General features: G+C 37.6%; 2 protein-coding genes across 2 annotated transcripts; one reads left to right on the plus strand and one right to left on the minus strand.

Annotated features, from left to right (window-relative positions):
• Nucleotides 1–1,575: 1,575 nt before the first annotated feature.
• Nucleotides 1,576–10,818, minus strand: LOC146485813 (ER membrane protein complex subunit 3-like). Its single transcript, XM_085103164.1, has 8 exons — nucleotides 10,654–10,818; nucleotides 10,513–10,570; nucleotides 7,871–7,964; nucleotides 7,152–7,256; nucleotides 6,195–6,276; nucleotides 4,806–4,885; nucleotides 3,203–3,282; nucleotides 1,576–2,522 (listed from the first exon to the last, which is right to left on the minus strand). Exons 1-8 carry the CDS (start codon nucleotides 10,800–10,802, stop codon nucleotides 2,400–2,402), a joined length of 771 nt encoding a protein of 256 aa, XP_084959290.1. The 5' UTR covers nucleotides 10,803–10,818; the 3' UTR covers nucleotides 1,576–2,399.
• Nucleotides 10,819–10,872: 54 nt separating this feature from the next.
• Nucleotides 10,873–27,270, plus strand: LOC146485814 (uncharacterized). The gene is made up of 14 exons (XM_085103175.1): nucleotides 10,873–11,195; nucleotides 12,440–12,703; nucleotides 13,590–13,742; nucleotides 15,855–16,004; nucleotides 17,572–17,742; nucleotides 18,087–18,145; nucleotides 18,906–19,074; nucleotides 19,783–19,902; nucleotides 20,462–20,571; nucleotides 20,681–20,772; nucleotides 21,557–21,969; nucleotides 22,576–23,562; nucleotides 25,144–25,995; nucleotides 26,916–27,270. Exons 1-14 carry the CDS (start codon nucleotides 11,172–11,174, stop codon nucleotides 27,222–27,224), a joined length of 3,873 nt encoding a protein of 1,290 aa, XP_084959301.1. The 5' UTR covers nucleotides 10,873–11,171; the 3' UTR covers nucleotides 27,225–27,270.
• The last annotated feature ends 276 nt before the right edge of the window (nucleotides 27,271–27,546 follow it).

The raw sequence follows: 27,546 nt of genomic DNA on the forward strand, positions 1-27,546 counted from the left end.
TAACAAAAGTAGGCACCGTCCTTAATTATCCGGACCAATGTGGACGGTGGGGCGCGGGGCCTTCATTTACAGAGCTGATTTTTTCCATTAGACCGTCGCCGCTCGTCGTTGCTCTTAAGTTCCCTACAAGTAAAAGGAGAGCGGTGTTGTTGCATGGGGGTGGGAGTGAGGGAGTATTCGAGAAACTAGACTGTTCACAGTCCCCCTATTTTTCCGTGGGATTCTCGAGACCGGTATGCTTCGATGGAGCTGCCGCCATCTTGGTTTGTAAAAGCGAACGCGATCTGGGGAGAGTGTCTAAACTACCGAGTCTGCAGCCTAGCCTGTCATGCAGGCTAGGCTAAAGTGAAGGTCGGTTTACCACAGGCGGCCCAAGCTCAAGCTTGTGGTGATCATCTTGCGTAATAACCGTCACGGCGCAAATTTAAGAGTTTGTATGGGAATATTTACGATCGGGTTTAGGAGGTAAAAATTCCGAAAATTTCTCAATAAAAATGACATACCTTGTGTATATGGTGTACTGTTTGTTGTTTCTCTGTCTCCTTTTGCTGATTTGAGGTCATTTTAGCGAGTTATCGTTTCCCGGGTTTCACACTCCTTTTGTTTCCTCGTGGCTAATTAGAAAAATCTTGGAAAGTAAAATCTAGTAAAGTGCTTCGAATAATTTTGAAGAAGCGATTGAGGTTGGAGGCTAAGTTAACCATCCGATTTTCTAGTTGGCCTCCATATTACGTAATAATGTTTTGAAATTAATGACAGGCGAGGAACTGAAAATGAAGAAACTTAAAATAAAAAGGAACTGAGGGAATGAGTTACAAGAACCTGATACACAGTGTAAAAGAAAAATATTTTATTTGTTGTTACGAGTGTAGGATAAAGGTCAGCTATTTTGTGAATTGCTCGGACAAGTTGACTCGTAAGGTTATACAAAATCTTACAGAGGAACGAAGTCTAACGCCGTATAGTTACAAATACGATAAATTTAGGCATTGCTCCGACGGTAGATAACGTTAAGGGAAGTGGCCAAAACTACTATATTTGAACAGGACCCACCAAACCACACAATAGATGGTGGCCTCTGCCTACACCCCCTTCCTCAACCTCAAAAGATGGTGTCTTTATTACATAGCCATCCCTCTATCCAGCAGTAAAAAAAAGTCAGTAAGATTCAAACCTTACTTTTCTTGTTTCTCTAGCCATGTTGATTTTTGCTAGCTGAATATTTCTGTGTCAACTCAAATTTTAAAGCCAATAAAATTTTGTCGGTAGTGTTCTTGAGACAGGTGGTGTCTTCGATAACCCAGCTAGCCCACCCCAGACAAGGTGGGACTTGTTATGACCAGTTCTCTAATGGGCAGATACTCTCAAAGAAACCGCCGGCCGACAAATCGTGGAATGTACTGAAACCGGGTTTGAGCCAATTCTAAAAGATACCAGAAATGGTAATAACTCATGACACTTTAAACGCTGAAAACTACCCCCGTTCGCGTCAGGGCAAAATATGGGAGACCTCCTTCCCGAACAGAATTGATTCAACAACACGCTGCAGAAGCCCAAACAAAATGATTCAATGGCTAAATAGTAAGCACTGAAATTTATTGAAGGTCGTTCTTCCTTATCAAGTTACAGAGACTGCTCTTTCAAGCATTTTAAATATTTTATTAGCATGCACCAAACTAGTGGATAGTGTTTCTCGGTGGTATTTGCTAAACGGCACCTCCCGGCATTGTCCTGGATTTCGCTTGCAAATTATTTCGCCAGTTTATCAGAAATAATGCGACTAATTTGGGATGGCTATCCGCTGGTTAGGTACTACTCTTTTTGTAAGAACGTCTAATTTTCGGGCTGAACGTTCTTTTTTGCTTGGCAATTTGCGGAGCCTTTAATTTTCTTAAATCACCTGATACAGTGGTCAGTATTTCTATGCGGATGTGACCAAGTTACCTATCAAAGAGCGATATGTACCGTAATGTGGTGTCAAGTTTGACGGTATAGATTGAAGTTTTACATCTATTATTTTAAGATGAAAATGTTCTTAAGTGACAGTTAATCTCAGCCTCGACGTTCTTATAAAAAAAGGTTCTTATAAAAAAAAACAAACAACAACAACAACAACAACAAAAAAAGTGTAAAACAATACACTGTAACTGTACACCAGTGTCGATGACTAGTGGCAGATATTTACTTCACTGCTTTGTGACTCGGTAAACTACCATTATCCACCTCGACTTCGGTGAATAATATTGTAATTTCTCCATGCCACTCCATACCATCTGAACACTTGGAACAGGGTAGAAGATGCTTCAAAAATTATACTTATTGGAGAGGATGTGCACAGAGAAATGTCAGGTAACTGAATATTGGCGACTTTGGTATGATGACAGTCAGTGAAATGAACTTTAAACATATTTGTCCTTGGTGATGACATCAATATCTGCAGGTGAAAACTCTTCCATCATTTCATGCTCAACATTCTCTAATGACCAGTCGTGTGTTACAATCTCCAGGGCCTCCCACTCCGCCTACAAACAAGGTACATGATGGCTTAATAACTTTGATCCGTAAGGCAGGTGCTTAAAAGGGAGAGGGCAGATGGGAATCGGATGTGTGTGTGTGTGTGTGTGTGAAGTGAGGGGAGCGTGGAGGAGAGGAAAAGGCACTATCCTTCTCCCTTCGGTGCTTTGGCATCTGTGCTTATTTACTAACAAACATTTAACAATTATCCCACAAGCGCGCATTGGATATGAGATGATAGGTAGTGTACCTCATTGGCTATAATCATCTCGTATCCAACAAGCGTGAGTGGGAGTGGAATAATTGTTTTATCAAAAACACTCAAGGAATATAGCTAGATCTTGCTGATTTTGCTTTGCAAGAACAACCAGAAGACAATTTAGTGGTCTCTATTTCTCGGCCATGGTATAATGGCTCACGATATACAATGGCCGCTAAGCCAGTCAAATCCCTGGAATTGCATTATACAACAAAATAAAATAAAATATACACCTTTTACGCCTTGCTAGGATTTTAACAGAATCTACAGTATTGCTACCTCTCTAAGCCACAAATGATGCTATAAACTGTCAACAAGAATTGATCACTTCACTGTGGAATTAGTTGTGTTTGTCATTATCATCATCATCATCATCATCATCATCATCATCATCATCATCATTGTTAACAGAATAAAATGTTCACATACCTTGAAAGCCTTGCTAGGATCTTGAGGCATCTGCATCTGCATTTGCATCTGTTCCTGCATAACACGAGTCTGATCCGCCGCTAACAATAAGATAAAAATAAATAATTACAAGGAATATTCTTAAATGGGAGCCACTGTAAGGTGGACACTTGTCTAAAATGACCAATAGGTTGGGTGGCTCTGGCTGAATGGAACTGTCTCTAACTTGTAAACGTTCTTAATGGCAGACATCTCTAAGGCGGCCAGAAAGAGCCAGCCCAGAGGGTACCTTCTCTAGAGAACGTGGATGATAGAGCCCTAAAGTGTGACATCACAAATATTTGAATTTTTGAAATTATGGGATTTATTAATATAAGATGTTTGAAAATAGCATCATGGAAAAGCCTACTTGCCAAAATTCAGCATCATTTTGCAATTTGGGGGGTGAAATATTAGCACTGTCATGCTCTGATGACTCCATACAAATCCTTCTAATTTTGTCTCAGTTCCAAACATTTGGAACTGAGACAAAATTAGAAGGATTTGTATGGAGTCATCAGAGCATGACAGTGCTAATATTTCACCCCCAAATTGCTGTAAGATGCTGAATTTTTGGCAGATATGTTGTTCATAATGCTCTTTCAGAATATCTCTGAGTAAATAAATCCCATAATTTCATAAATTTAGTTTTTGTGACATCAGTTAAAAATGTAATGAATCAGTGAAGTATCACAATGCTGGTCTATCTAGTTTGGGTTGAAACTGAGATTTGAGAACAAAAGTCAACAATGACAACTCACAACACTCCTTACTGTTTGAGAGATTTCAATCATGATACAGCCTTTTTTCCTACAAAGGCGCGACACCAAACAGACTACCAAAATTACCCCTACACTGTGTCATTATAATCGTAACCTCGTGAGGGCAACATGAAGGAACGAAGGAAGAAAGGAAGGCCAAATTTACAGACGCTAACACTCAATAATAAACATGTAAGTACAAAATTTGTTGCTGGATTCGACGAAGTGTTTTTTAATGGTTAGGTAAATAATTTTATGATCATCCAGGTGAGTGTATAGTCCTGACAAGGACTGCATGTTGTGACAATGACTGAAATTTCGACAAACCGAGTGGAACTCATTATCACACGGTTATTTGACTAACAAGATAGATTGCAACATACCAATCACTTTTTACAGCCAATAACATTGTGGCTTAACTGGAAGATGACCAATAACATTGTGACTTCATTGACCAATGAGGTTAATAACCAGAGACATTTATAGTACCTACAAATGTTCCACAATTTACTTGACTGTGATGAGATCCGCTTAGGTTGTCAAAATGTCAGTCATTGTCACCACAAACAGTCCCTCTCAAGATATACTCACCAGGATGATCATATTTTTTTTTATGGTATGACCACTGGCTTTAAGCTATTTATTTGTACTGTCTTATTAAGGTATTTTTTTGTCTTGAACAAGAAAGCACAAACTAAAAAGAAAAATCTCTTTAAAACCAGAAATAACACTTTTATAATATTGTTATGAAAATCTCCTGGCAACCAATTAGATAGGGCTGTAAAGGTTAACAAAATGGGATAGGCAAAATATTTAACACAAACCATTGTCTTGACCCAATACAAGTGCATACATGCTCCTGAGGCCAAATACGTTGATGAAATACCATGACACGGAACTAACCCTGAAACAAAAACCACAGCTATAACAACTGGAATTTATTATATTTTTAAGTCTTATCCACCTACATGTGTAATCAGTCAAGGGAACAAAGATTCCAAAACCAGATAACCCTTTAAGCCCCAAGGGTAATGCCAATTTTTTCTAAATCAGTAACTATGAACCAGGAGACCATGTGTAATATACCATTTGAAAGAGTTTTTTTGGGGTATGCTAGAAATCATACCAAAAGAAATGGAGGAGGTCACAGATTGAATTGACAAGTGCCCAAAATGAAAAAATAAAAACGTTTAAAATTTTCCAGTTCCTTGTACAGATTGGGTATGTCCCTAAACTATAGCTTAATTTGCAGCTCTCAGTGCATTGGTTGTTGTGAGATATTTACTTAGCGTAAAAAGTTCAAAGATAAAAAGTTCCAAAAGTTGCAGGGGTGGTAAATCAAGTCTTGTATAGGAGGGGGGCATGATATTATGCCTTCCATGTGCAGATCTTTCCAAGATCTTTTAGTTGTGCAAATTCCAAGCAAATTGACTGAATATTGAACATGTAATTGCATCTTGTGCCATATGGCACTATCGGGGCTTAAAGGGATAAACAACTATAAGCCCCAAATAGAGGATTCTGAGTAAACATAGACCCTATCAGTATGCACAAACTGGCTGCATTAAATTTTATTTGCATTAAGTTAGCCCTACTAACCTTGTCCTTGAGTTCAAAAATCAAAGGAATATTTTACCTCGAACAAGGCCAGTAGGACTACTTTGAATGCAGGCAATAGAATATTAAAATGTCTGCCGATTTTGCGATAAGGTCTACACAGTGATGTCTTCCATCTAGTGTTGACATGTTACGTAAAACTTTAGTTACGTAGAATTCAAGGACTTTCCAAAGCTCCTGCACTGCATCAATTTAAAGGCCTTTAGGATTGTGTGGTGACCATACTGTCTGCTTGTCTGTGTGGGGACTGGGTAGTACAAGAAAAATAGTTTTTTTTTTCATCAACATGATCAGAAACCATTGTTACATATTGAGTACGTCGAAAAGTTTTCTGTCAGCTGAAGCAAATAGAAGATTCTGAATGCAGGCTGTAAAGAGCTGACGAGACAATAATTATTTATTGGGTTTTTTTTTTGGAATGCATGGATCAATTTTCTGATTGGAAAAGAGTCACTGTTTCATTATATTGATATTAAAGCGGATGAATCAGAAGATTGGAAGTGTTACCTAAGTCAACATAAAGAATGTACATGCACAGAGTATATGAAAGTTTTTGAGCTTTGATAACAAATAAAATGATTTTGTATGTAACATACCATGAAGCATCTAAAGTCGTGAGATCAATTCCACGCTGTAGCATAGCTTTGAACCGCAAAGTTAATGGGAATGGAACTTTAGCTGAAAATTGAAAGAAAGAATCAAGGGTTAATTCAAAATGGTTTTAATTAAACAACAAATGACAAGCAACTTTTATTAATTTTGTTAAACACTAATGTTACCAATGAAACACTTCTGAAACACTGTCAGCAAAGTGATGATACTCAACAGGTAGATGATCACTGGCCAAGCATTAGTTGCTGAATGTTTTATTAGGGCCTGGGCAAAGAACTGTAGCTGTTTCTGTGAAAACTTTAACCCCTAATATCAACGAAAAAATTCTCCTATCTTATCCCCATACTTTTCTTATAAAAGAACTGGGGAGAAGTTATGAAAATATCTAGAAAATTCACCTTGGGTGATCATAGCATTAATTCTCATGACCTCAGGGGTTGAAGAAGCATTGATATTACAAGGAAAAATTTGATGCTGATCACCATCAGGGCTTAAAGGGTTAACTGTGACATGTTGCAATACATACAAGTTTTACAAGCTTATTTGCACTGTCAGGTTTTATGGATTACTTTTTGCCCATCGAAAAGAAGGGTATCTTTATGTAGGATTGAGTGAACTTTTTGTGTACCTGCTATGAGAACTTACATTAGCTACAATATTACTATTTTTACTTATTTTCCAAGTGCTTTGGGATTTTTTACAGAATGATTTAACAGTGAATTTCTCACATTTTTTTGTGTGTTTTTACTCCTTTGCTCCATAATTTACTTAGTTCATTTATGGATCATTTGTTCCAGCCTTTGTTTTAATAGCCACAATTACCGCATAATAAGCTATTATACGTATTTTTGTATATCAATGCAAAACAATTTGACATTTTTAATGGGAATTTTTGCAAGCATTTTTGTACAAACTAATAAAGGCAGTGATAGATATTTTACTTGTGATAAAGCCAGAGTAATGCCAGTTGATCCAACCACCAATCAGAATCATTGGCAAAACATTCGTGATGTTTCCTTTGGCCATGTCAACCATCATTGTTGGATCTACAAAAAAAACAATTAAAAAAGAAAGAATGAATCAAAACTTACAGTGAAAAATACCTATTACCTCTCTTGTTACTTGTGACTAGATCTTCTAACTGTCTATAAAACTTTTCCTTTTTACCTTAGAGGAGGAGCAGTTTGGGGTTCTGGGTTACAATATCTTTTTTACATCAGTTTTTCAGGTTGTTTTCACTCAAAATTTGCAATGTTTCGCTGCTAGCATTGATTGTGATTTTCAGGGTTTTTTTCTTTTCAAATTTTTTGGTTCTTTCTTTTAGAAAAAAGAAAAGCAGTTCTTGGATCTGTTTATTTGTGCTTCTGAATTTCGTTTTGTTTCCCAGGCATTTTACTCAGTTTCACTCTTTTGCTGTTTCGGGATTTATTTACCTCCTCATAACTTCTTACATGCCCACAAATTTCCTCTTAGAGTCAAACCACATTAAGTTTTTGATCCCTGTACAAAATCCTGAAGTGATTGACATGTAAATAGAAGCTAAGAACAGCTGAATAGATTTTTAATTTGTTTTTAATTGGCATCTTTGAGAGTTATTTGGATTTGATGGTACTGAACCTAACCAAAGAAATAATATTACTTCAAGGCTTTACTTTCAAACCTGATATAGGATTCTTGACTGGTCCCTTTCGATCCTGTGTTTTAAAATATCCCTCTTCTTCATCATTGAAGAAATGCCTCCGTGCCTCAAAAGACTGGATTGGAAAACAAAGTAAACTTGTCAAAATCAGTTAGATTTATTTTTTTATTTATTTATAAACTTCGCCAGAGGAGAAAAAAAACAAAATGAAAAATCTCTGACAGGAGAGAACTCACAGAACGATATGTTCCAATAACGAGACCCCTTGTATAAAGGGTTATTGAGATCACAACTCCTGGCTGGAGATTTCTCTATTCAGTATTGTATTAACCTCTCTCCTATTGTTAATAAATATTGACAACATGATAATCACGAGGAAGTAAATTGCTGAAGTGGTTTGACAATGGGGCTAAAATGGCAAATATCCTGAATGAAATGACAGGCCAAATGTATTGGTATAGTCTGGATTTTACCAAACCCCTTTAAATTGGACACACAAAAAAAAAAATGCATAAAGCATTTGCCAGCAGATTATTTCCAATGAGTAACTAAGAAATTCCAACTGATTCCCACTAATGTCAGCATGCACAATGGGGCTTAAAATTATTTCAAGACAGGATACAGGGTACATGATGCAAACGTATGTGTATGACTTATAAGGGGGAAATATTGGATAAATGTAATTTCTGGCGATTGAGTTGCTTTGAATTAGCCTGAAATTAAATATTTTTGCGGCACGGGAGCAGCAGGCCGGGGGCCTGGGTCCTTTTAGTGTAGTTGCATCATGGGTTATGGTGTGTGAGTATTTAAGCTTGGGATTGCACTTGGGCAATCATTCAGGCCGACACCACTCACTATAATTTCATTTTTTGTTAATCGCCTCGTAGGATGGGCTGCAGAGCTTGGATCTGGTTCCTACCCAGATTTCCTGTAATATTATTTTTCCCTACAGGTTTTTTTTCGGCAGCTTTTTTCTGGCCCCTGTCTAACCACTGTGTCTTGTTAGTGGTTGCCCAGCTCTCGTTATTTTCCTAGCTGTTATTGGAGGGATTTAGTGTTAGTTTTCCATGGTCTTTTGTATTAGATTACTTATTGTACTCTGGTGCTCGGCCAAAACACGCAAAATAAACCTATTGGTTCATTACATGCTCTGTCTGTTGCGTAGTGCAGCTGAAATCAATAAGGGCTGAGTGTTAAACCATCTTATGTTCAATTTTTGGTTGATTTTTCTTTTTGCTGAAAACTGCCTATGGCCTTCAATTCAGTCAGAGAACATTGCTGGTTTTTCCACTGGTTTAGTCGCTTAGTTTTCGAGAAAGCAAGGCCAAACTATTGAGTTATTGAAAGAAAAGCAAAGAAAAAAGCGGAAAACATGCTTTGGAGTGAAAACAATGCGATGCGCTTTGTACCCTGATAAAAAAAAAATCAGGCAAGGGCAAAACTAAGGCCTAGGGCAAACGTTGAATCTAAGTCGCGTCGAATTTATTAAAAATAGGTTCGACAAAGAGTCGACTTAATTCCAGTGTGGTAGCAAACGTCGAACCTGCGTCGACCCTAATTCTCAAGTTGCACTTCGTGAAACACGGGAATAAGCACGTGTCCCCGTGCTATTAGGGACCTTACGAAAACACGCCACAACACAAAAAGATTAATGAGCAAAAACAATCGCTCTGCACGTGCGTTTTAAATTTTGGTACATTTCTTTGTCGTCCTCTGCAAAACAACATGGGAAATGACCACATTCGAGGTTTTATAGAGAACGTGAACCCACGGGAGTGAATTTTTCATTCTCTTCCTTAACTTGAACGGTACTCCTACCAATTTGGTTCCTGGCTAGTTTGTCGTTTGTGTATACAAGTTGAATGAGTTAAAACAATCGCGAAGTAGCACAAATGAAATAAAGTTATACTTTCAAATGACGTTTGCGTTGGTGTCACCGTCTTGCATTCGTAAGGTCCCTATTCACTCGATGTGCGGCTAGTTATTGCTAGGACTTGCTAGCGAAATGCCGAAATACAGTGCTCGTCGGGCTCTTCTTTGGCAAATAATTGCGAAAAATAGAAAGAAAACACTCAAACACTGAGCATTTATTGCACATAGGCAATTCGCATTTCAATCATTTATATTTAGTGTTCATGAAACACGAAAAACACATTTCCATCCGCTGTGCGATGTCAGCAATGACTCTCGATAGCTCGCCATTTCTGGTCGCGAAATTGTCTTTGACAGCGCATGCTCGTCAGGGGGGGGAAATAGCGTTTGGCAGATGGGGGAGTCGGTATTTTTGTGACTTTTGCGCAGTCCATCACATTTGAATCAATTATTTTGTAATTTGCATGATTTATGAATTGAGTTCAGCGCGTGTTTAGAACGGCGTTTGCTGTAACGCCGAACCACTGTCGCATTATCCGACTTGGCAAGTCAAACTTATGCTGGAGTCGAACCAATTAATTTGAGTCGAACTTAATTGCGGCAAACGTCGCACCATTCATGCGCCTATTTCAAAATTAATAGGTTCGACGAATTAAGTTCGACTAAGATTCGACGTTTGCCCTAGGCCTAAAACACAATTGCAAATTAAAGTGAATCAGTAACATGGAACTTTTGGAACTTCAATACACTGTAATTTAACTTTTTATGATCACTATAAACAGTCTAATCACCTCATTGGGGATATATTTTCCATTTTCTCTTAGATTTCTGCTTCTCATTAAAGCTTGACTGGAAGTGAAAGAAAAAAAAATAGAATTTATTAATACTTTAATTTAGTCCTGCTTCTTTTCAAATTTCGCATAAAAGCTTACCTATCCGACACCTGCAAAAGATCCAATTCCTTCTTTGACTGTAGAAGCATAGAGAGATAATGCCTGATAATTCCAACGAGAAATGTGATGATTACAATGGGCAGAATAACCCACAAACGGATAGCTGGATCAAGCAAAAGCTCCGCCATGTTGGTAAAAACCCGTCCTTCTGGGGCTTCTGGGTAGTAGCTGTATACTTCGTGTACTACCACCTGCACTGTCCTGGGCTACTTAGTCAAGTTTTCCCCTCGAAAAATTCCCAGCGAACGGAATAACGCTGAAGTCCTTGAACGGAAGCTGTACTGTGAAGGAACGTTATAATTTAAGACGTTGTGACGGGAATGAACATTCCTATTTTCATTAAAAGAGCAATCTTATTGATCATTGGACGGACGAGCAGCACTTGTGCGATATTTGATAGTGAAAGACGCGCGCGCTAATCTGATAGTCATCCAAAGTCTAGAAGCCTAAGGACGTCGACAATCTGCGTTTGTTGGATTGTATTTCCTTAGTTTCCCATGGAAGCCATATCCACAGGAGAGGTAGGTTTTGTTTGATGTTTTTAAATCAAGAAACAAGCTTTTTAAAGCTTATATTATTTGTTTGTCAGCATGAAATTAAAGAAGCGGTTATTAGTTGTACAGTAAGTTATTATAAATGAGCTTATAAAGCTTGCAGATTATAAAGTTTCGATGAAGATTCCTCAGGTTCCTCAAGGACAAGGAATCTCCGACTCGACGTCTGTCTTAAATTTTCCCAATTTAATTCTCATTGTGTAGGTGTAAAAAAATATGTGAAACAAACAAAATATGCTTAAATCTGTTACAGTGTATATCACTGATGATGTCTATTGAATAGTTATCAACTAAGGTCTTGCATATGGGTCAAGTTTACTTTTTCTTCCTGTGGTAAGCTAACATTTGAATGGGCGCAGTTTCAATTCATCTGCATTGTTTCGTGACCATGAAACCAAATCGGCAGTACACATGTATAAATTGAAGGATTTTATACAAGACTATTAGTATTGTTGAGACTTTTTTCCCTTGAAATCAAAATTGCTCCGGTCCAGATGAGCTCTTTTTTGTTTTGGTACAGAAACTGGTTATCGTGTAAGAAATTTATTTGCGTATTTTCTTTTGAGCAAATGCAAAAATTATGAATAAGAATTAGCTTTTATTAGTTATTACCCCCTACTGTTCTTTATGTGCACGATAGAGTAACCGATGCTTGACTGATTTCTTTTGTGTATTAAACTGAAATCACTCAAGCAAAGCATTCTTGGTCATAAAGTAAAACAAAAGAAATCTTGGAATGATGTATTATTCAGCAGAGACACAGGCAAACTCAGGAAAGAAATTCTGAGTGCTAGTTTGGATGCTATACCACTGAGCTACAGGAGACTCGTGGGAGCTTAGGCTATTATTAACTAGGTTCATGGGACAAACATCCTGCATACTGCTAGGATTGGAATGTCAATGAGTGGCACATTCGCAATGAAAGGAAATGTGATGGAATATCTGATTTCATTGCAACAAAAATTCACATGCGATAGTCTATCTATTACATGATTAGAAACTATCCTCCTTTAACATCCATATTAATGCCTGTACTTTTTGAGACAAATTATTATTTATTAATCAGACCATTATTTAATAGTTAATTAATTTTATAATTTTCTTTATTGTATATAGATTATTATTATAATATTATTCTTGTTTATGTGCGGTTTTGGGGCCTTTAATTTGCAATAAATAAAATGATGTATGTATTTCATATCTCTTTGAAGACCCTGCAGCTCAATGGCTATGACAAGTTATATCTCTTGATGTCAAAATGGAAGCTCCTTCGACTGTTCAACCCTTTGTGCTATGCTGGTAATGTGACAAGTATCGAAGATCTGGAGAGCCGTGTAAACACAAACTTGGAGGATTTGAGGAGAAAATTACCAGGCTGGACAATCTCATCAGCATTCAATGATGATGTAAAAATCATAGAAAAGATGATTGAGGATTCTAAGACAGTGAAATTTGAGGACTTGCCATTTCTCCTTGTAAGTAAATTGCATATTATGGTTGAGTTGTGGACAGTGCCTACTTTTGTTACTGTGCGTACATTCTGCGCATCTCGGGATACGCGGGTTTCCTATGGGTGGTGCCTACCAATACAGGGATGTTTTGCACGGTTTAAAACTTTGCGGAGAAAGCAGAACTTACATGTAGCAAGTGCTCTTGGTATGCAAAAAGAAAATTAAAGTAACTGGGTGCATTTTTCAGAGATAATAAAGGTTCAATTTGGAAAAAAACTGCCATACATTGCTTTGCCTTTACTGCTTTTTAGAATAATATTGTTGCTTAATTATCTCTAAAAAAATGTGCGCCACGCTACCCCAGTTTTCTTTCTGGGTTCCAGTAGCCCACACTATTAAACTGTGTAAAAATACTTCTGTATTAGTAGACACCATCCTTAACTGGCATGATTCATGTGTGCAAAATTGAAGCAAGCTGTTAAGCTAACAGCATTGCCTTTTTTTTAAATACTGATTTTTATGGGTTAACGCCTATGTCGCAAATGGAGGTTGGGTGCCCAAGAGCCAGGGGCTGGTACCGCCAACCCAAACCCAGGTAAAAGAAAAGCCCATGAAAACGCGCCACGCCACGAAAAACGCTGAGTAGAGTAAATTTCCGAGCACGTGTAAAGGAGGACCCCTAAACTGCAAGAGAAAACCGCTGGCCACGCAACTGCCTGCAGTTCTGAACCAGGCCCCAACAGTAATGTAACAACAAACGCCCAAACGCTAATGTGCCACCCGTGCTCAAACTATACGCCAATAAACGCTTACGCCTCGCTACGCCACGCCACCAAGAAGCAAACTCGCTCCAAGTCGTTAACTAAGTTAAATTACATTTAACCCTATTTAAAAAATTGCTACTCTTCAGGATATCCAGAAAAATAACTACAAAGAACAGTTGGAAGCTGCTAAAGTAAAGATTATACCAAAGGATCATGTTTCATTGCAAAATAAAATTGCTCTTGGTCGTCCCTATTCTGGTGATGTGTATAATGCCCAGTGGAGTCAACAGAACAATAAGGTAGCTAGTTAAACAAAATTTAATTTATACATGTTGTATAACTGTACTATTTTTAAATCTAGTTTATTATTTTCATAGTCACCAGTTTTTCTTACCTTATTACACCCATTTTGAAATCACTGGTGATCCTTGCAATCTGATGGTTCTGAACAGTGCGATTTATTCACAAGTCGCACCATTTTTCCCTCTAAATCGCATCCTTTTTTTAGCCCTTGAAAATGAACGTGAAATAATAACAACCAATCAAATTTCATGGCTTACCTGCTATAGCTAATCAGATTGCAGAAAATAAAGGGCAAAAGAAGTCATTTGGGGGGAGATTTTGCAATTTCTGTTCCCCAAATTTCCCCTTTTCAAAAAATTTATTAATATTGACCAAAAAAAACCAGTATGATTTCAAAATGGGTGTAATAAATTGGTAATTGAACTTTGTGTCATGCAATTTTGGTCTGAAATCATACTTGTGATTTCAAATTGAACGAGCGCGCAGAAATCACGCGTATGATTTCAGACCAAATTGCACTCCACTCAGTTCGATTACCATTATTAGCTGTTTAGTGATGAGAATATATTTTCTCCTTACAATGCCACCAATTGATCAAACATGTAAGTCATGAGAATAAAGCACATGATCACCAAGATGAAATGCACTGATGTTTAAACAAATTCTCCCAACTAGTACAAAGGAATTAGGAGAGCAGTGAGGAGAGAATATGCATGTTGATACATGGGCTTATAAATAAAGGGTTCATTAGTTAGAGTATCTGACCGCCTAGTGGACAGTCCAGGTTGGTTTCACTTCTGTGAGAAATTTAGGGGTGCTTACCATTTACATGGAAAACCCGGAAATTCCAGTTGGGAAATCAAATGGTACGCATCATTCCATTTGGAGTACTTCTGAAATTATGGGCTTCTGGTCAATGTGATTCATTTTAATTACTCTTTTTGGGATTTACAGCTAATAATACATTTTGCATGTTATCCATCTTCGGTTAAGACAAGCTAAATCATTTCGTATTTATGGCGAAAATTTCCATCCGGTTGGTTTGCGTAAATGGTAAGCAACCCAGGTTTTCTTTCCTTGTAGTCTCATGTTATGGCATACATTACTTACAAAAAATTTCAGATGATTTTAATTTCGGACAAAAATAGTGTCCGAAAATAAAACCGTCCGAAACTTTTAAGTCTCCGAAATTTCAAGCGTCCGAAATTTTTACAGTATAGTATAAAACTTTAAAAGTAGTTTCTGGGCGACGGCATCACATATTCAAAGCCAATATACATGATATGGCTAGAATTCGGATTAGGCGGCTTTGCTCAGTCATTCTGTTTATCTCTGGAAAGGAAAATATTTGTTTCTTTTATGAAAGACAAAAACATAGATAAATTCCATTATTTTCTCGTTGGTGTATCTGGCTGTAAAACCTTGAAGGTACAGTAAAACTATCATTTTCACAGATTTTATTTCATTCTAATTCATTTTTTTAGTCGTAAATTTACTTTAGGCGCGTTTCAGCGCAGTGTCCGAAATTTTTGTCCGAAAATTGTCTGAAATGAGGGGAAAAGTGTCCGAAAATTAAACGTCCGAAATAAAACGTCTGAAATTTTAACGTACAAAATTTTTTGCAAGTAATGTACTCAATACTCAGTTTACCTTACTGCGGCACTGGGATTTTATTTATGGTATTGTTCAAGCAGGAAACTATGCAATTATTAAGGCCTGTTGAACCTGTTGAAGTTTGGATTGGCTAACAGATGCCCTTGGTTTGAAAAGAGTCAGCGGATTCTGGATAGTAATGATATTGTATTAGGCCCTATGCAAAAATATTCTTTTGTTTGCATTCAAATTAGCCCTACTAACCTTGTTCTTGTGTTCAAAAATCAAAAGAATATTATTTTTACCTTGAACAAAGCTAGTAAATTAAGGCTAATTTGAATACAGACAAAAGAATATTAAAATGTCAGCCATTTTTGCATAAGGCCGATTACCCTTTCTTTGTTTGAGCTAAACTATTAATAGTAGTTAAGTACTGTATTAGAACTCAGCATACATGTGCTTTACATGTAAGTTGTAACTCATCTCTTTATTATAATTTGCTTATGTTTCTTCAGACTGATGTAGTTGTACGATATGACTTTGGCCCAGATCAGCGAGACTTGTTTATAAGAGAAGCCAAGATAATGCAAGGTCTCCGTCATGAATACATAATGAAGTTTTATGGAGCAGTCATACTTGGTCCCTATGCACATTCTGTAGCACTGGTATGTGACTTGTTTGCTCTTAGATTGAAATCAATCCATATACACTAAAACAAATCACTGTGAGGGACAACCTACAGCTGTCTTAATGATGATGCCTCCTTTTAGTACTGCGCATACATTGTGTGCATCGTGGAATGGTCCAAGAAACTCTAATTTCTTGAGGAAAGGTGCCTACGTATGTACTAATTCAAAGTAGTTTGCGTCGCTTATTGCTATGTGGGAAAAGAAGACCTTAGTAAGGGCTATTGATAATCACACATTGTTTACCCCCAATTTTCTGCATAGTCATAAGTTGTTCAAAAAAATTTAGCGTTAGGAGACTGAATTTCATTTTAGTCAAATGAAAGTATTTCAGACCTCTTGCGAGCAGCCACGTTTGCTATACATGTGACCAATGACAATTTTTCCTCAGCTGGTAGTTTTTGGGTGGCCATACAAGAGAGGTTGGACATTTCATAGTGTCTGCAAAATTAAGGTTTTTAGTGTTGAAATTATCATAATTATTATTTAGCAAATAAAAATAGGAGGCTGCATCTCTTTATAAAAGTTGATTTAACACCACATCTTCAAACTTAAAGAATTGAAGCATGACTCAATTTTCATGATAATCTTAATTACCAATTGTAAAATGCTAAAATCACACACTAAGTTAATTAAGGAACCAACAATGCTAAGTTAAGAAGAGTAGTTGACTTATTAAACAGATAATAATTCAGCTAGTAAGCTAGTTATTCAGTCAGTGAGTCACCGAGACAGAGAGAGTCACCCAGTCAATCAGTCCACTCCATCAGGTGTTCAGATAGTCACTGATATTAAGGCAGTTAGTTTCTAAAAAAAAACCTGTGGTGCTGCATTGGTGGGGAATTGAAACTGAATGCCTGTTGATAACACCAAACATTTGTTCAGATAGTCAGTCAGTTAGTTTGATTCAGATTCAGTAAATTTGTACAGCATTAATTAAGGTAGTCAGTCAGTCAATCAAAGTCCACAGTCAGGCACATTCATTCAGTCATTCAGTAAGAGTGTCAGAGTTGAAGTCAGTCAGTTAGTCCATCGCTCAGACTAAGTCAGGCAATCAGCCAATCGAACCGTCAAAATGAATGTTGTGCTACAGTGCTAACTCTAATGATAGTAGAGACAAATGCTGGATCAGAGAATTAACTCTGCAGTGTATATTAAAGTGCTTAAAGTGAACCCATGAATTTCATAGTGAGTGTTAGCCCTAGTAAGGAAATAGGAGAACACACAAGGCAAAGAAAAACAATTTTTGACCTGGAGGGAATCAATCCCAGGACCTCTGGATTTGATCAACTGTTGCTCCTCTGACTAAGCTACAATATGAGGCAAGACGGAGCAAGTCATAGGTGATAATCTGTGGTCATGGTAATTATTGCCATAGCAGTTAATTCTCTGATCCATCATTTGAATCAAAGAGTCATTCAGGGCTACTTGGCTGCATAGTCAATCAGTATAATGCAGTGAGAGTTGTCCAATCAGTCATCACTAGTCAGAGTTAGTCAAACAGTTAGTCAGCTTATCCTTGTCTCTGCTACTAATTCTCTGTCAGGTGGTTGAAGTGTTCAGCAAGGGAAACCTAGAGGAGTTCCAAGTCCCATCACTGTTTCATGCCTGGCTTTATGCATCACAACTCTCCTCGGCACTGGAATACCTAGAAGCAAAGAACCTTGTACATACCTCAGTGGTGGAGCCCTTTGTATACATTTCTTCCCTTGAAAAGGTTTGTGAAGTTGGCAGTAAACCATGTACTGTAACATGTCATTGTACATACTTGCATGATTGTAAAATTTTAGCTGCCAGTATCACAGAATTATTCTCTAACTGGCGGAATTGCTTACAGTCAGCTTTTCATGGTACTTGGCTGCTAAGTCGTGACTTAGCATAAAATTATTCATGTTCATTATTATTTTTTTAAATTTATTTAAAACATATTTAAATAGCTAGTTTACCCTTAAAATTTCCTTGAGAGCTCCATGAGCTCATCTGGGGGGCTTACGCATTGGGGCTTGCATGTTTGTTCTTGGAACAATTTATTTTATTTATTTATTTATTTATTATTTGTAGATCTGCCTTGGTGGATTTATGTGTTGTTATGATAAGGAAGAAACTGACAAAGCAAAAGAGTAAGTCAGATTCACCGAGGGCAATATTTTATTTGTTGTGATTGTGTGGTAATTTTATATTCTCCACTTCAGAAGCTCTTGGGAGACTGGTTTAAGTGACAGTTTTAGGGATTGTTTAACAAGGTGTAGGACAAGGGCCCGGTTGTTCGAAAGCTGATTAATACTAATCCATGATTAAAAGTTAACCAAGGTTTTCAGCTTGCTTGTTAAAAATGTTTTTAAAATCTAATTTTAAGCCAATGGTAAGGAAAAGTCATCTTTTTGAAAAATCTTTATTGTTTAGGAATTAAACTTGAATCAAAATTCTCGTTAATCCAGGATATGCTTAATCAGGTTTTGAGCAACTGGGCCCTGGTTGTTTGAAAGCCGATCCATGATTTTGTTTAAAAGTTAACCAAGGTTTTCATCCCACTCGTTAAAAATGTTTATAAGGCTAATTGTTATTGATTTATTTAGTAATTAAACTGGAATCAAAATTCATGTTAACCCAGGATTATGTCTTTTAATAGGACAAAAGTCAAAGACAAGCATTTTAGTTTTTTCAATGCTATTTTTTGCGAATGTTCTGCCAGAATTGTAGACAAGTCACCTGGGAAAAAATTCATACAAAAGCAGTTTTCGTTTGAACATTGCTTTGAAAGTGCTATGTACTACACGATATTTGATGTGAAATCAATATCATTAACAGTCATGAACCAACGAGGAAGCTCCTTTTCATGGCAGACAAGCTTAGTCACATTGGTTTCAATTTTCTTGATAGATCAGGATATCACAGGGACTTACTGCTGTCGGCCATAACAGGACATCAAGGGCGTCGTTTGGATGATCTGTCAGGCAGGGGAGTGGTGGCCATGTTTGCTCGCCTGGTTATTTCAATGTTCAGATATCTGGATTCTCACCGTTCCAGGGAACTGTTGGAACTCTTTCCAGTAAGTGAACACTTTCTGTTACTGCATCAAGGAAAAAAAAAAAAAAAGTCGGAACATGTTGCTTCAATGCTACATATCTTTTTTATATTTTTATTAGCATAATGTAACACTACTAATACAACACTAAACACTGCTAACACTGATTTACACTAATAGCGATAATTATTACAGTACTGACTGTACTTAAGCATACTATACTATACTATGGTACTAACAAAAACACTATTTACAATAATAACACTGTATCTTCACTACCAACTTTTTTTTTAGACAATATTATAACTGACATTATTTACATTACAGTGCAAAAGCCACTTACATTGCACTACTAAAAAGGTATCTAGATAACAACCCGCAATGTTACATATTATGATACTTTTGACAGTTTAAAATGAGAAATTTGTAATAATTGGGATTTCTTGAAACATTATTAAATTTTTTATGTGCCTGTGAGTAAAATTCACTTAAGTTCTTGATCCTACAATATTGTGTCTTTAGTTGTAACTGGTATGGCAAGTTGTATGGACTGATCCATCATTCAAATAGAGGCATAACAGGCTGTAGTGCAAATAATTTATTATTTTGGTTATGAGCTAAATCAAATGTCAAATTAATATATGGAGTTTTTTTATGAAATTATTTCTATTAAACTCTATTTACTGTGTTCACTTGTCTGTAACTTTGAATAATTATTATTCTTCTCTTTAGGGTGACAAGAAGTGGCCTTTGGTTTGTCCTAGTGAGATTGCTTCTCTTATGGAGCGATGCTTGGATGCAGCTGTTCAAAACAGACCCGCGTTCCGAGAAATTGTTGAAATTCTTGCCAAGGTATATACATGTATGATCATAATGATTTAATGACACATTTTAAGTGGCTGTATATGTCGTGAGATGCAAGTTGCTCAGCTAGAAGAGTATCTGGACATTTTCAAAGACCGTATTTGAATAAATTATTGGAAAAGTCAACCATGATTATTTTACAATTTTTATGGGAGAAGGTACTTACAAACTGTGTAGGATTACGATTGTCATTTGAAGGGCTTGGTGGGGAAAAAGGCATGCATATCAATAAAGCCGATTCCTCAAAATAAAAGTTGACATGGAATACATTTTTTCAAACTTTCACTGATTGTTGACTAGCAAAAAGTATACCCTGCACAAGAGTGATACTAACAGTTCACTTACTTTTAAAGTTACTCCATAATATCAAATTTCAAATCAATATGGGTCTGTTTGATAACATTTCTTTCTATCAATCACATGGATAAAACAGAACTTCAGATAATGTAAGATACATACATGTTGTGAGATGCACAAGCACAAGAAACAATGAAATAAATGATAAAATTAATTTCCATATATCTCATGTTTTCTTATCTTTTTCCAGGAAAAGCCAGTAAAATTTTGTTTCACCACAAGTAATTCTTCTTCTGAAGCCTGTGAGCTTTCTTTCCAAAAGGGAGAGAAGGTCTGGGTTATATCCCAAGATACATCAAGGTATGTTAACTTTATTTTTCAGTGTTTCATCCCACACCAGGTAACGCAATTGAACTTTTAAGTTTGAAGTGCTGAAACTTGCTGTTTCTTTGCTATGCTCTTTTACTAGGTATCACGGCATGTGGTTTGGGCAGAAAGAGAGTGGAATCACTGGATTTTTTGAAAGTGGAAAAGCTGTGAAAATTGATGATGATGATCAAGGTAGGTGGTCCAACAGGAAGCAGAATGATTGTCTGTTTCTTACAGTCAGTGTAGAGTAACAAATGTCTGGTTTGTGAACTGATCTAGAGTTGATCACTTAAGGTAAATTGGCCACCATCAAGAGATTCGAGTGCCGACATTTTGAGCATTAGCCTGACGAAGGGTTAATGCTTGCATTACGTCAGCACTCAAATCTCTTGACGGTCACCAATTTGCCTTTAGTTATCAAAGTCTCTATTGATAAACAAAACATTTGTTTCAGACTCAGCACCACCCTCTTATCCATAGAGTGTTTTAGTACTGTTGGGCTGTATTATGTAAAAGAAAATGCGATGTCACATCACATACCAGTAGTCCACACATCGACAGTCAAATAAGTGCAGTATGCAGAATGTTTGTCACATGAACCTAGTTCAATGGCCTTAGCTCTCACGAGTCTCAGTGGTGTAGCTCAGTGGTAGAGCATCTGAACTAGTAATCAGAAGGTCTTAGGTTTGACTTCTGTTAGAATAACTTGGATCTTCTTTTTCTGAATATTCCTGTGTCATTGACTGAAGAAAATACATCTATCACCGGTGATAAGTTTTATGTTGGTCACTGTGGGGAGTTAAAGAAGTTAACCTAGTCCCACATAGCCTTCTTTGATCTGATGTTCTAGTGTTTGATGGTGTTCCAGCCTGTATTACTGAGCATTCTTAATTTACACCAATATAAACCTATTGTCCAGTGACTGGTTGCAGTGTGAGTGTTAATTAATTTTTTTTATCTTGTCTTTCTCTTATAGTTCCTCTTGAAATCAGAGCACGTGGTATTGAAGCAGAATTGGCTTACAAAGAAGCTCTGTTGGAAGGGAAGGTGAAAGTATGCCGTGCCAGACTGCTGATCATTGGCCAGGACAGAGCGGGAAAGACAAGCCTCAAGAAATCATTGATTGGTCTTCCCTTCAACCCTAATGAACCCAGCACAGAGGTTGTGGAGGTGAACCCATCTAAATTTGAAGTCACTGTCGAGCAAGTCGTGGAGTGGAAAGCTGTTAATGATGACGATGATGAGCAGGTCAGACCAGAGAATCGCAGCGTTGCTAGACTGGTGGCTGAGCACATGCTGAAAAAGACGAAGAAGACTGAGGAAAGCCAAATGTCACCAGAAGAAGAGAAAAAGATAAATGAGGAGGAAGCACCTCCTGAATTAGCACAAGTATGTTGTCTTTGTTAGGAGCGCCATGCTGGAAATTCCAAAATGGGGTGGGGGGAGGGGGATGATGTGGTCTCAAAAACAAAGTTTTTCGAGGACAGTGCCTCCTTTGCTACTGCGCATACATTCTGCCCATTTTGGAATGGTTGGACAAACTCTGATTTTTCTTAACTATGGTCAGCCTACTAAATCAAAGAGTGTTTTTGCACGGTTTATTACTATGCTGGAAAAGAAGATCTTGTCAAAGCCCATAGAAATCCAAAATGACAATATTGGGGGAACCACACATTTTTCAGAGATAACTACACTTTGATTTGGAAAAACAGTCCACACATTGTTATGTACTATAAAGCTTTTTAGATTTATAGTCCCAATGGATGAGACTCTGTTGATTTCCATCACTGCCATATATCTAAGAAATATTAATTTATTATATATTTATTAAATATTTATTTTATTATATACTTATTAAATATTAATTTAATATATAAATCTATCGTTTATCTTATTTAACAACTGATGACATTAAATTATAAATACAATTTACAAGACAATACACCTGGCACTACTAGTAAAATAACCAGTGTTGTTTTTTTTTTCTCTTTTAAGCTGAACGGAACATCCCAGCCTCTCATTCACAGTTTGTCGTCATCCACCTCAACTCAAGACTCCAGTCCTGTCCCTGGAGACTTGGTTGATGGTTTTCAAGAACTCCCTGCCCAGAAACCTAATGTTATGATGCCAAAGGAGCTAACCCCACTTGTTACAGAGTGCCTTAGAAACCCAGGTATTCCAAGTGATGAGAACAGTGTCAATGAAACAGTTCTTGACATCTGGGACTTTGCTGGTCAACACCTGTACTATGCTACTCATCCAATATTCTTCTCACACAGAGCAGTGTATCTGCTAGTTCACAACATGAGCAAAAACCTGCATGATCTTGCAGAGCCATTGTTTCAGCATGGAGAACATGCAGTGCCACTGAAGAACGTTAAAGATGAGACAAACCTGGATATGCTGCTATCCTGGTTGGTGTCTGTTCATAGCATCCGCCAGTGCCCAGTGAATCAAACGTTTGTGGATGTTTGTAAGTCAAACCTGCGTTGCCTTCCCCCTCCTGTACTTGTAGTCGGGACACATGCTGACAAGGTTTCATCATGCAAAATGGAAGAGATTGAGTCTGAAATCATATCAAACTTGAAAGGCAAAACTTACCAAGAACATGTGTTGGACTTTTATAAGGTGGACAACACACAGTCATCAGACTCATCTGACGTCAAAGCCATACAAACAAAAGTGCAAGAGATCCTATCATCAGGCTTAAACTCATGTACAGACCTGCCTGTTAAATGGTTTAACTTTGAAAACGCCATTAAGATTTCAGCAGCTGAAAAGTTTTACTTGTCGTTGGATGAAGTCCGTAATGTGGCACAACAGGAGTGCTTCATTGAAGATGACAAGCAGCTTGATGCCATGTTGAATTATTATCATGATTTAGGTGTTATTGTAAGATTCAAAGATACAGTTGTCATTGATACTCAGTGGCTGATCAATCTCTTCAAGAAGCTGATCACAGTCTGCCCTTATCTAGACCAGGTTTGTTATTAAAAAAACAATACTAAATGACTTTATTTAAGTGTCTAAGCGTGGCCCTAGATTTGAAAATGGGGCTACCATGAAACAAATCTAGGTGGTCCGGGTCAGAGCGGGACTTGAATCCGGGACCTCCAGATGACAAGTCCATCGCCCTAACCACTAGGCCACGCCACCTCCGCATCCCCACCTCGTCCCTTTAAATGAATACGACTTCAAGGCATGTATAAAATAGTTTGTTATTTTTTCTTGAGCAAAATTAAAAGCTTCCTAGAAAAATTGTGGCTATTTTCGACGCTTAAGTGAGAGAACAAGAGCTAAAACTTGAGCCAAGAAGATGTGATGTAATTTGCAACCACTCTCATGGAATGAATAATTAGCACCTGGAAACAAAGCATTGTCGATTTCTTTGTGTACGCAAGCAAAAACGCAGTTTTTTGCATACTTTATTTCTCGCATACGAAACACAAATCGGCGAAAAAAAATACTGGACAATGTTTTTCAAAAATTCGGACAAATCTGAGCAAAATCGAAAAATGGCCTAAAATTTGACATAGGTCGGTTATGCTCTCAGCCCTGTAATAGATTGGTTTTCAACATTATTGAGTGATGTAGTGTTGTGTTTTAGTGCTTCACCGGTTTTGCCTTTATTTACTAAATCATCTCATTTAAATTTTAAAGTTGCTCCACTATTGCAGTCAAATATAAGAAGTAAAACCCAAACTACATGTAATGTGACTTGATTGCAGTTGTTTTTCCATGCTTGATACTGTTTGCTTGTATTTGCTTCAAGATTTGATTGATTCAAATGTTGCACAGTGCATTGTGTCAATCTGTTAGGGAGGGGTTTAGCTTTTAACATTAAACTTCGCTATTAACTGAACAGGTGTGTTTTGGATCACAATATTGATTGTTACACACCATAACGTCCTTTCTTGGCATTCAGTACCCACAAACAGTGGGAGGATGAGAGACCAACAATCCAGTGAACTAAAATTGCTTTGAATTATGAATTATGAAGCAAAGTGTAAAAATGTAAGTTTGCTAAAATTTGAAGCTACATAGGATGCAAAGGCCAATGTGGCTATTATTGGGCTATTGCAGGGGAGCGCAAACTTTTGAGACTCTCCATAGAGAGGCAAGGTAAGCATTGCTGTAAGAAGCATACAGCTGCTCAGGGTTCAGCCGACCAAAGGTTCCTTTGTCCAACTTGCAGTAGAATGTGATTGAAAATGCTAGCTGGCCTATTTCATATTTGCCCCTTCTTATTAAATGAAAGGGATTACTTTCCTGCTGCAGTTACAAAATTTTGAGAGGATAAAATTGTACATGTGCTGAAGAAACTGCAGATTTTCTTTGTGGCTAAATCCAAATTCTAAGGTGAATAAGGCCATCCAAACAGACATCTCCAAAATGAGCAATGGGTGGCCCTGTGCCCTGTTTAAATTTAGTTTTCGTTACATAAAAAAAAGAAACAGAAACAGTAATCAGAGGGTTAAAATAAGATGGGAGCAAAGGGGTTGAAAGGTCATAGTTCACTTGAAACATCTACATATGAATTATTTTCTTCTTTTTTTTTTGCAGGATCCTGTTGATAGGAAGCATTGGGAGGAGCTAGAAACCACTGGTATTCTGCACACACAGCTAATTAACAAAGTTTTTGAAAATAATTTACATGGGGATGGAAGCAAGTCATTGCAGCAAAATGTTCTGGACATGATGGAGACGTATGGCTTTCTAGCAAGGTTTGGCCCCCACAAAGAATCCGATGCACGATCCAATGATACCTGCAACAGCAACTTCAAATACTTTGTTCCAGCACAACTGAACATTGCAGTGGGAGACCTGTGGGCTCTCAAACCACAGGAGTACAACCCATGTCCTTTGGTGTTCACATTCTGTGATGGGTTTGTTCCCCATGGCTTGTTTTCACAGCTTGTTTCCCGTCTGATTGCTCGAGCTCATGAGCTGGAGTGCGTCAAAGTTCCCAAATTGTACTGCAATGGTGTCCACATCTTTGTGGGAAAGAAGAGTGAATTTGATCTTATCCTGCTTTGTAGCAAGCGTGGCATTAAGCTGGCATTGATGTGCTATGAACCTGTTTTACCCAACACCCAACAAGCTGCTGAAAACTCTCTCCCCATCAAAGTGAGAACTTTAATTGAAGAAGAACTAGAGAACTTGTGCAGCCAGTGGCACTGGCTTGGTAATGTGCGGTATGAAGTTTGCGTTGCTTGCTCGGCATGTGAACGTTCCAGTGTTGAATGTCAGCGTCACAAGTCAGCCTCCTGTTGTGATCAGGACTGTCAGCACTTGTTACCTGTCCCCTGTGACATTGAACCCAACACACTGATGGCATGCACCAAACAGATTGGGGATCATTCCAGATTCACGCTGACTGGCTTGCACAAGTGGTATTCCAGCACACCACCCGAGGTAACTTTTCATCTCTAGTGACTATTTACCAATGTTCTAGTGAATAGGTAATTCTGATTCAATACCTGCATGTTCCTTTAGTTTGCAACTTTGGGGAGATGGGTGGCTAACAGCTGACAGCTAGGACAGTGCACTTAGAAATTGTGTTTTGTAAACCAGCATTGCCACACGTTTGATCGCCCGAGAAGAGACTGACCAGCTTTATGCAAATTTTCTTTGACTATTTGTCTCAGAATATTTTTGGAGGATAGGAGATCTTTGCACATTTCAAGTTGCTCATATACTTTTATCATCTTAGAGTGCATCTACCAGTCTAGTTCTTTGTTGAGTATTATGAATCATATTTGGGATCATTCTGAGCATGTAATGGTACTTTTCTTTTGCTCAAAATGTCACAGTGGATTATGACAATTACATGACTGTAGGTTATACATGTTCGCTAATCTTCTTCGCAGCCGTCGTCGCTTACACTGACACTCAACTTTATATTGGCGCAAAACTCTCGCGAGAAAGTCAAGCCTTAGTAAATGTACTTACATTTTTTTCACCCTCTCGCGAGACGAGACTCGAGACGAGAATTGCGTCTCGCGAGAGGGTGGTAACTTACTTTTGAGCAGTACTGTACAAATTTTATTTTTAAAATCCTTGCTGCCAAAATAATTTTTAAATTGCCTACTACCAGTGATGGAGCCTAAAAAATATATTAATTAAAAGTTTCATTCTGCAGCCATTTTTACATAATGCTACTGTGAGCCTCATGTAGCAATTGCACATGCTTCATTTTGAATGCTGACAGCGGGAAATACACTGTAAATGATCAAAGGTCATAACTGTGCCCCTTAGAGGCTGGGGCTAACATTGGATTAGTGTTGTGTTACTTTGTTTTAAAACACCAACTCCTGTATTTCCTTTACAACCAGGAAAAAGCTCCAGAAACTGACCGCACACTTGCAAGGATATCAGACATTGATTTTGTAAATTTAGCAGATGAGATAACATGCCCCAAATGGAAGGTGATTGGACGGCTCTTGGGCCTTAAAGACACCCTTCTGGATCAAATCGAAATGAACAACTCACACAATGTGTATGAACAATGCTATGAGATGCTGAGTGCGTGGAAGAGGAGGCAAGAGCCAGATGCAACTTGTGAAAAGTTAAGAAAGGCTTTGAGTCACAAACTTATCATGAAGAATGATCTGGTTCAGAGTTATTGTTATTTGGAGAAGTAATAGTTAATTACTGATTCATTATTACAATAGATAATTAGTCAATGCGACCAGCCCTGGTAAAAAGCTATACAGTAAATGCCCACATTTAAGAACCTACTTTTTTCAAGTTCAGCCTGAACAAGTCTTTGTATAGGTATTTATTGTAAGCATCTTATATAACAGGTGGCTAAAATGATGAATTTCGGCCTGGAGGTTCTTAATCCACTTGTTCTTTTGTGCCGGTGTTTACTGTAGTGCACAGTCTGCATGTCAATTCTCTCTATGAACATAAATGGCAGTAATCCTATATACGGTCTTACTCACAAGCCTATAGAGTGATTTC

Source organism: Pavona decussata, unplaced genomic scaffold (assembly GCF_977016875.1).
Source record: "Pavona decussata unplaced genomic scaffold, jaPavDecu1.1 SCAFFOLD_25, whole genome shotgun sequence".
NCBI lineage: Eukaryota > Metazoa > Cnidaria > Anthozoa > Scleractinia > Agariciidae > Pavona > Pavona decussata.

Bases quoted from the DNA above. Each gene is read 5' to 3' on its own strand.
- LOC146485814 (XM_085103175.1), top strand. From the start codon at position 11,172: ATGGAAGCCATATCCACAGGAGAG. The intron at 19,903-20,461 runs GTATATACATGT...ATCTTTTTCCAG, and splicing joins TTGTTGAAATTCTTGCCAAG to GAAAAGCCAGTAAAATTTTG. The intron at 25,996-26,915 runs GTAACTTTTCAT...CTTTACAACCAG, and splicing joins ATTCCAGCACACCACCCGAG to GAAAAAGCTCCAGAAACTGA.
- LOC146485813 (XM_085103164.1), bottom strand. From the start codon at position 10,802: ATGGCGGAGCTTTTGCTTGATCCAGCTATCCGTTTGTGGGTTATTCTG. The intron at 7,965-10,512 runs GTGATTAGACTG...TTTCCAATCCAG, and splicing joins GAAAATATATCCCCAATGAG to TCTTTTGAGGCACGGAGGCA. The intron at 4,886-6,194 runs GTATGTTACATA...TTTTTGTTTCAG, and splicing joins ACGACTTTAGATGCTTCATG to GGTTAGTTCCGTGTCATGGT.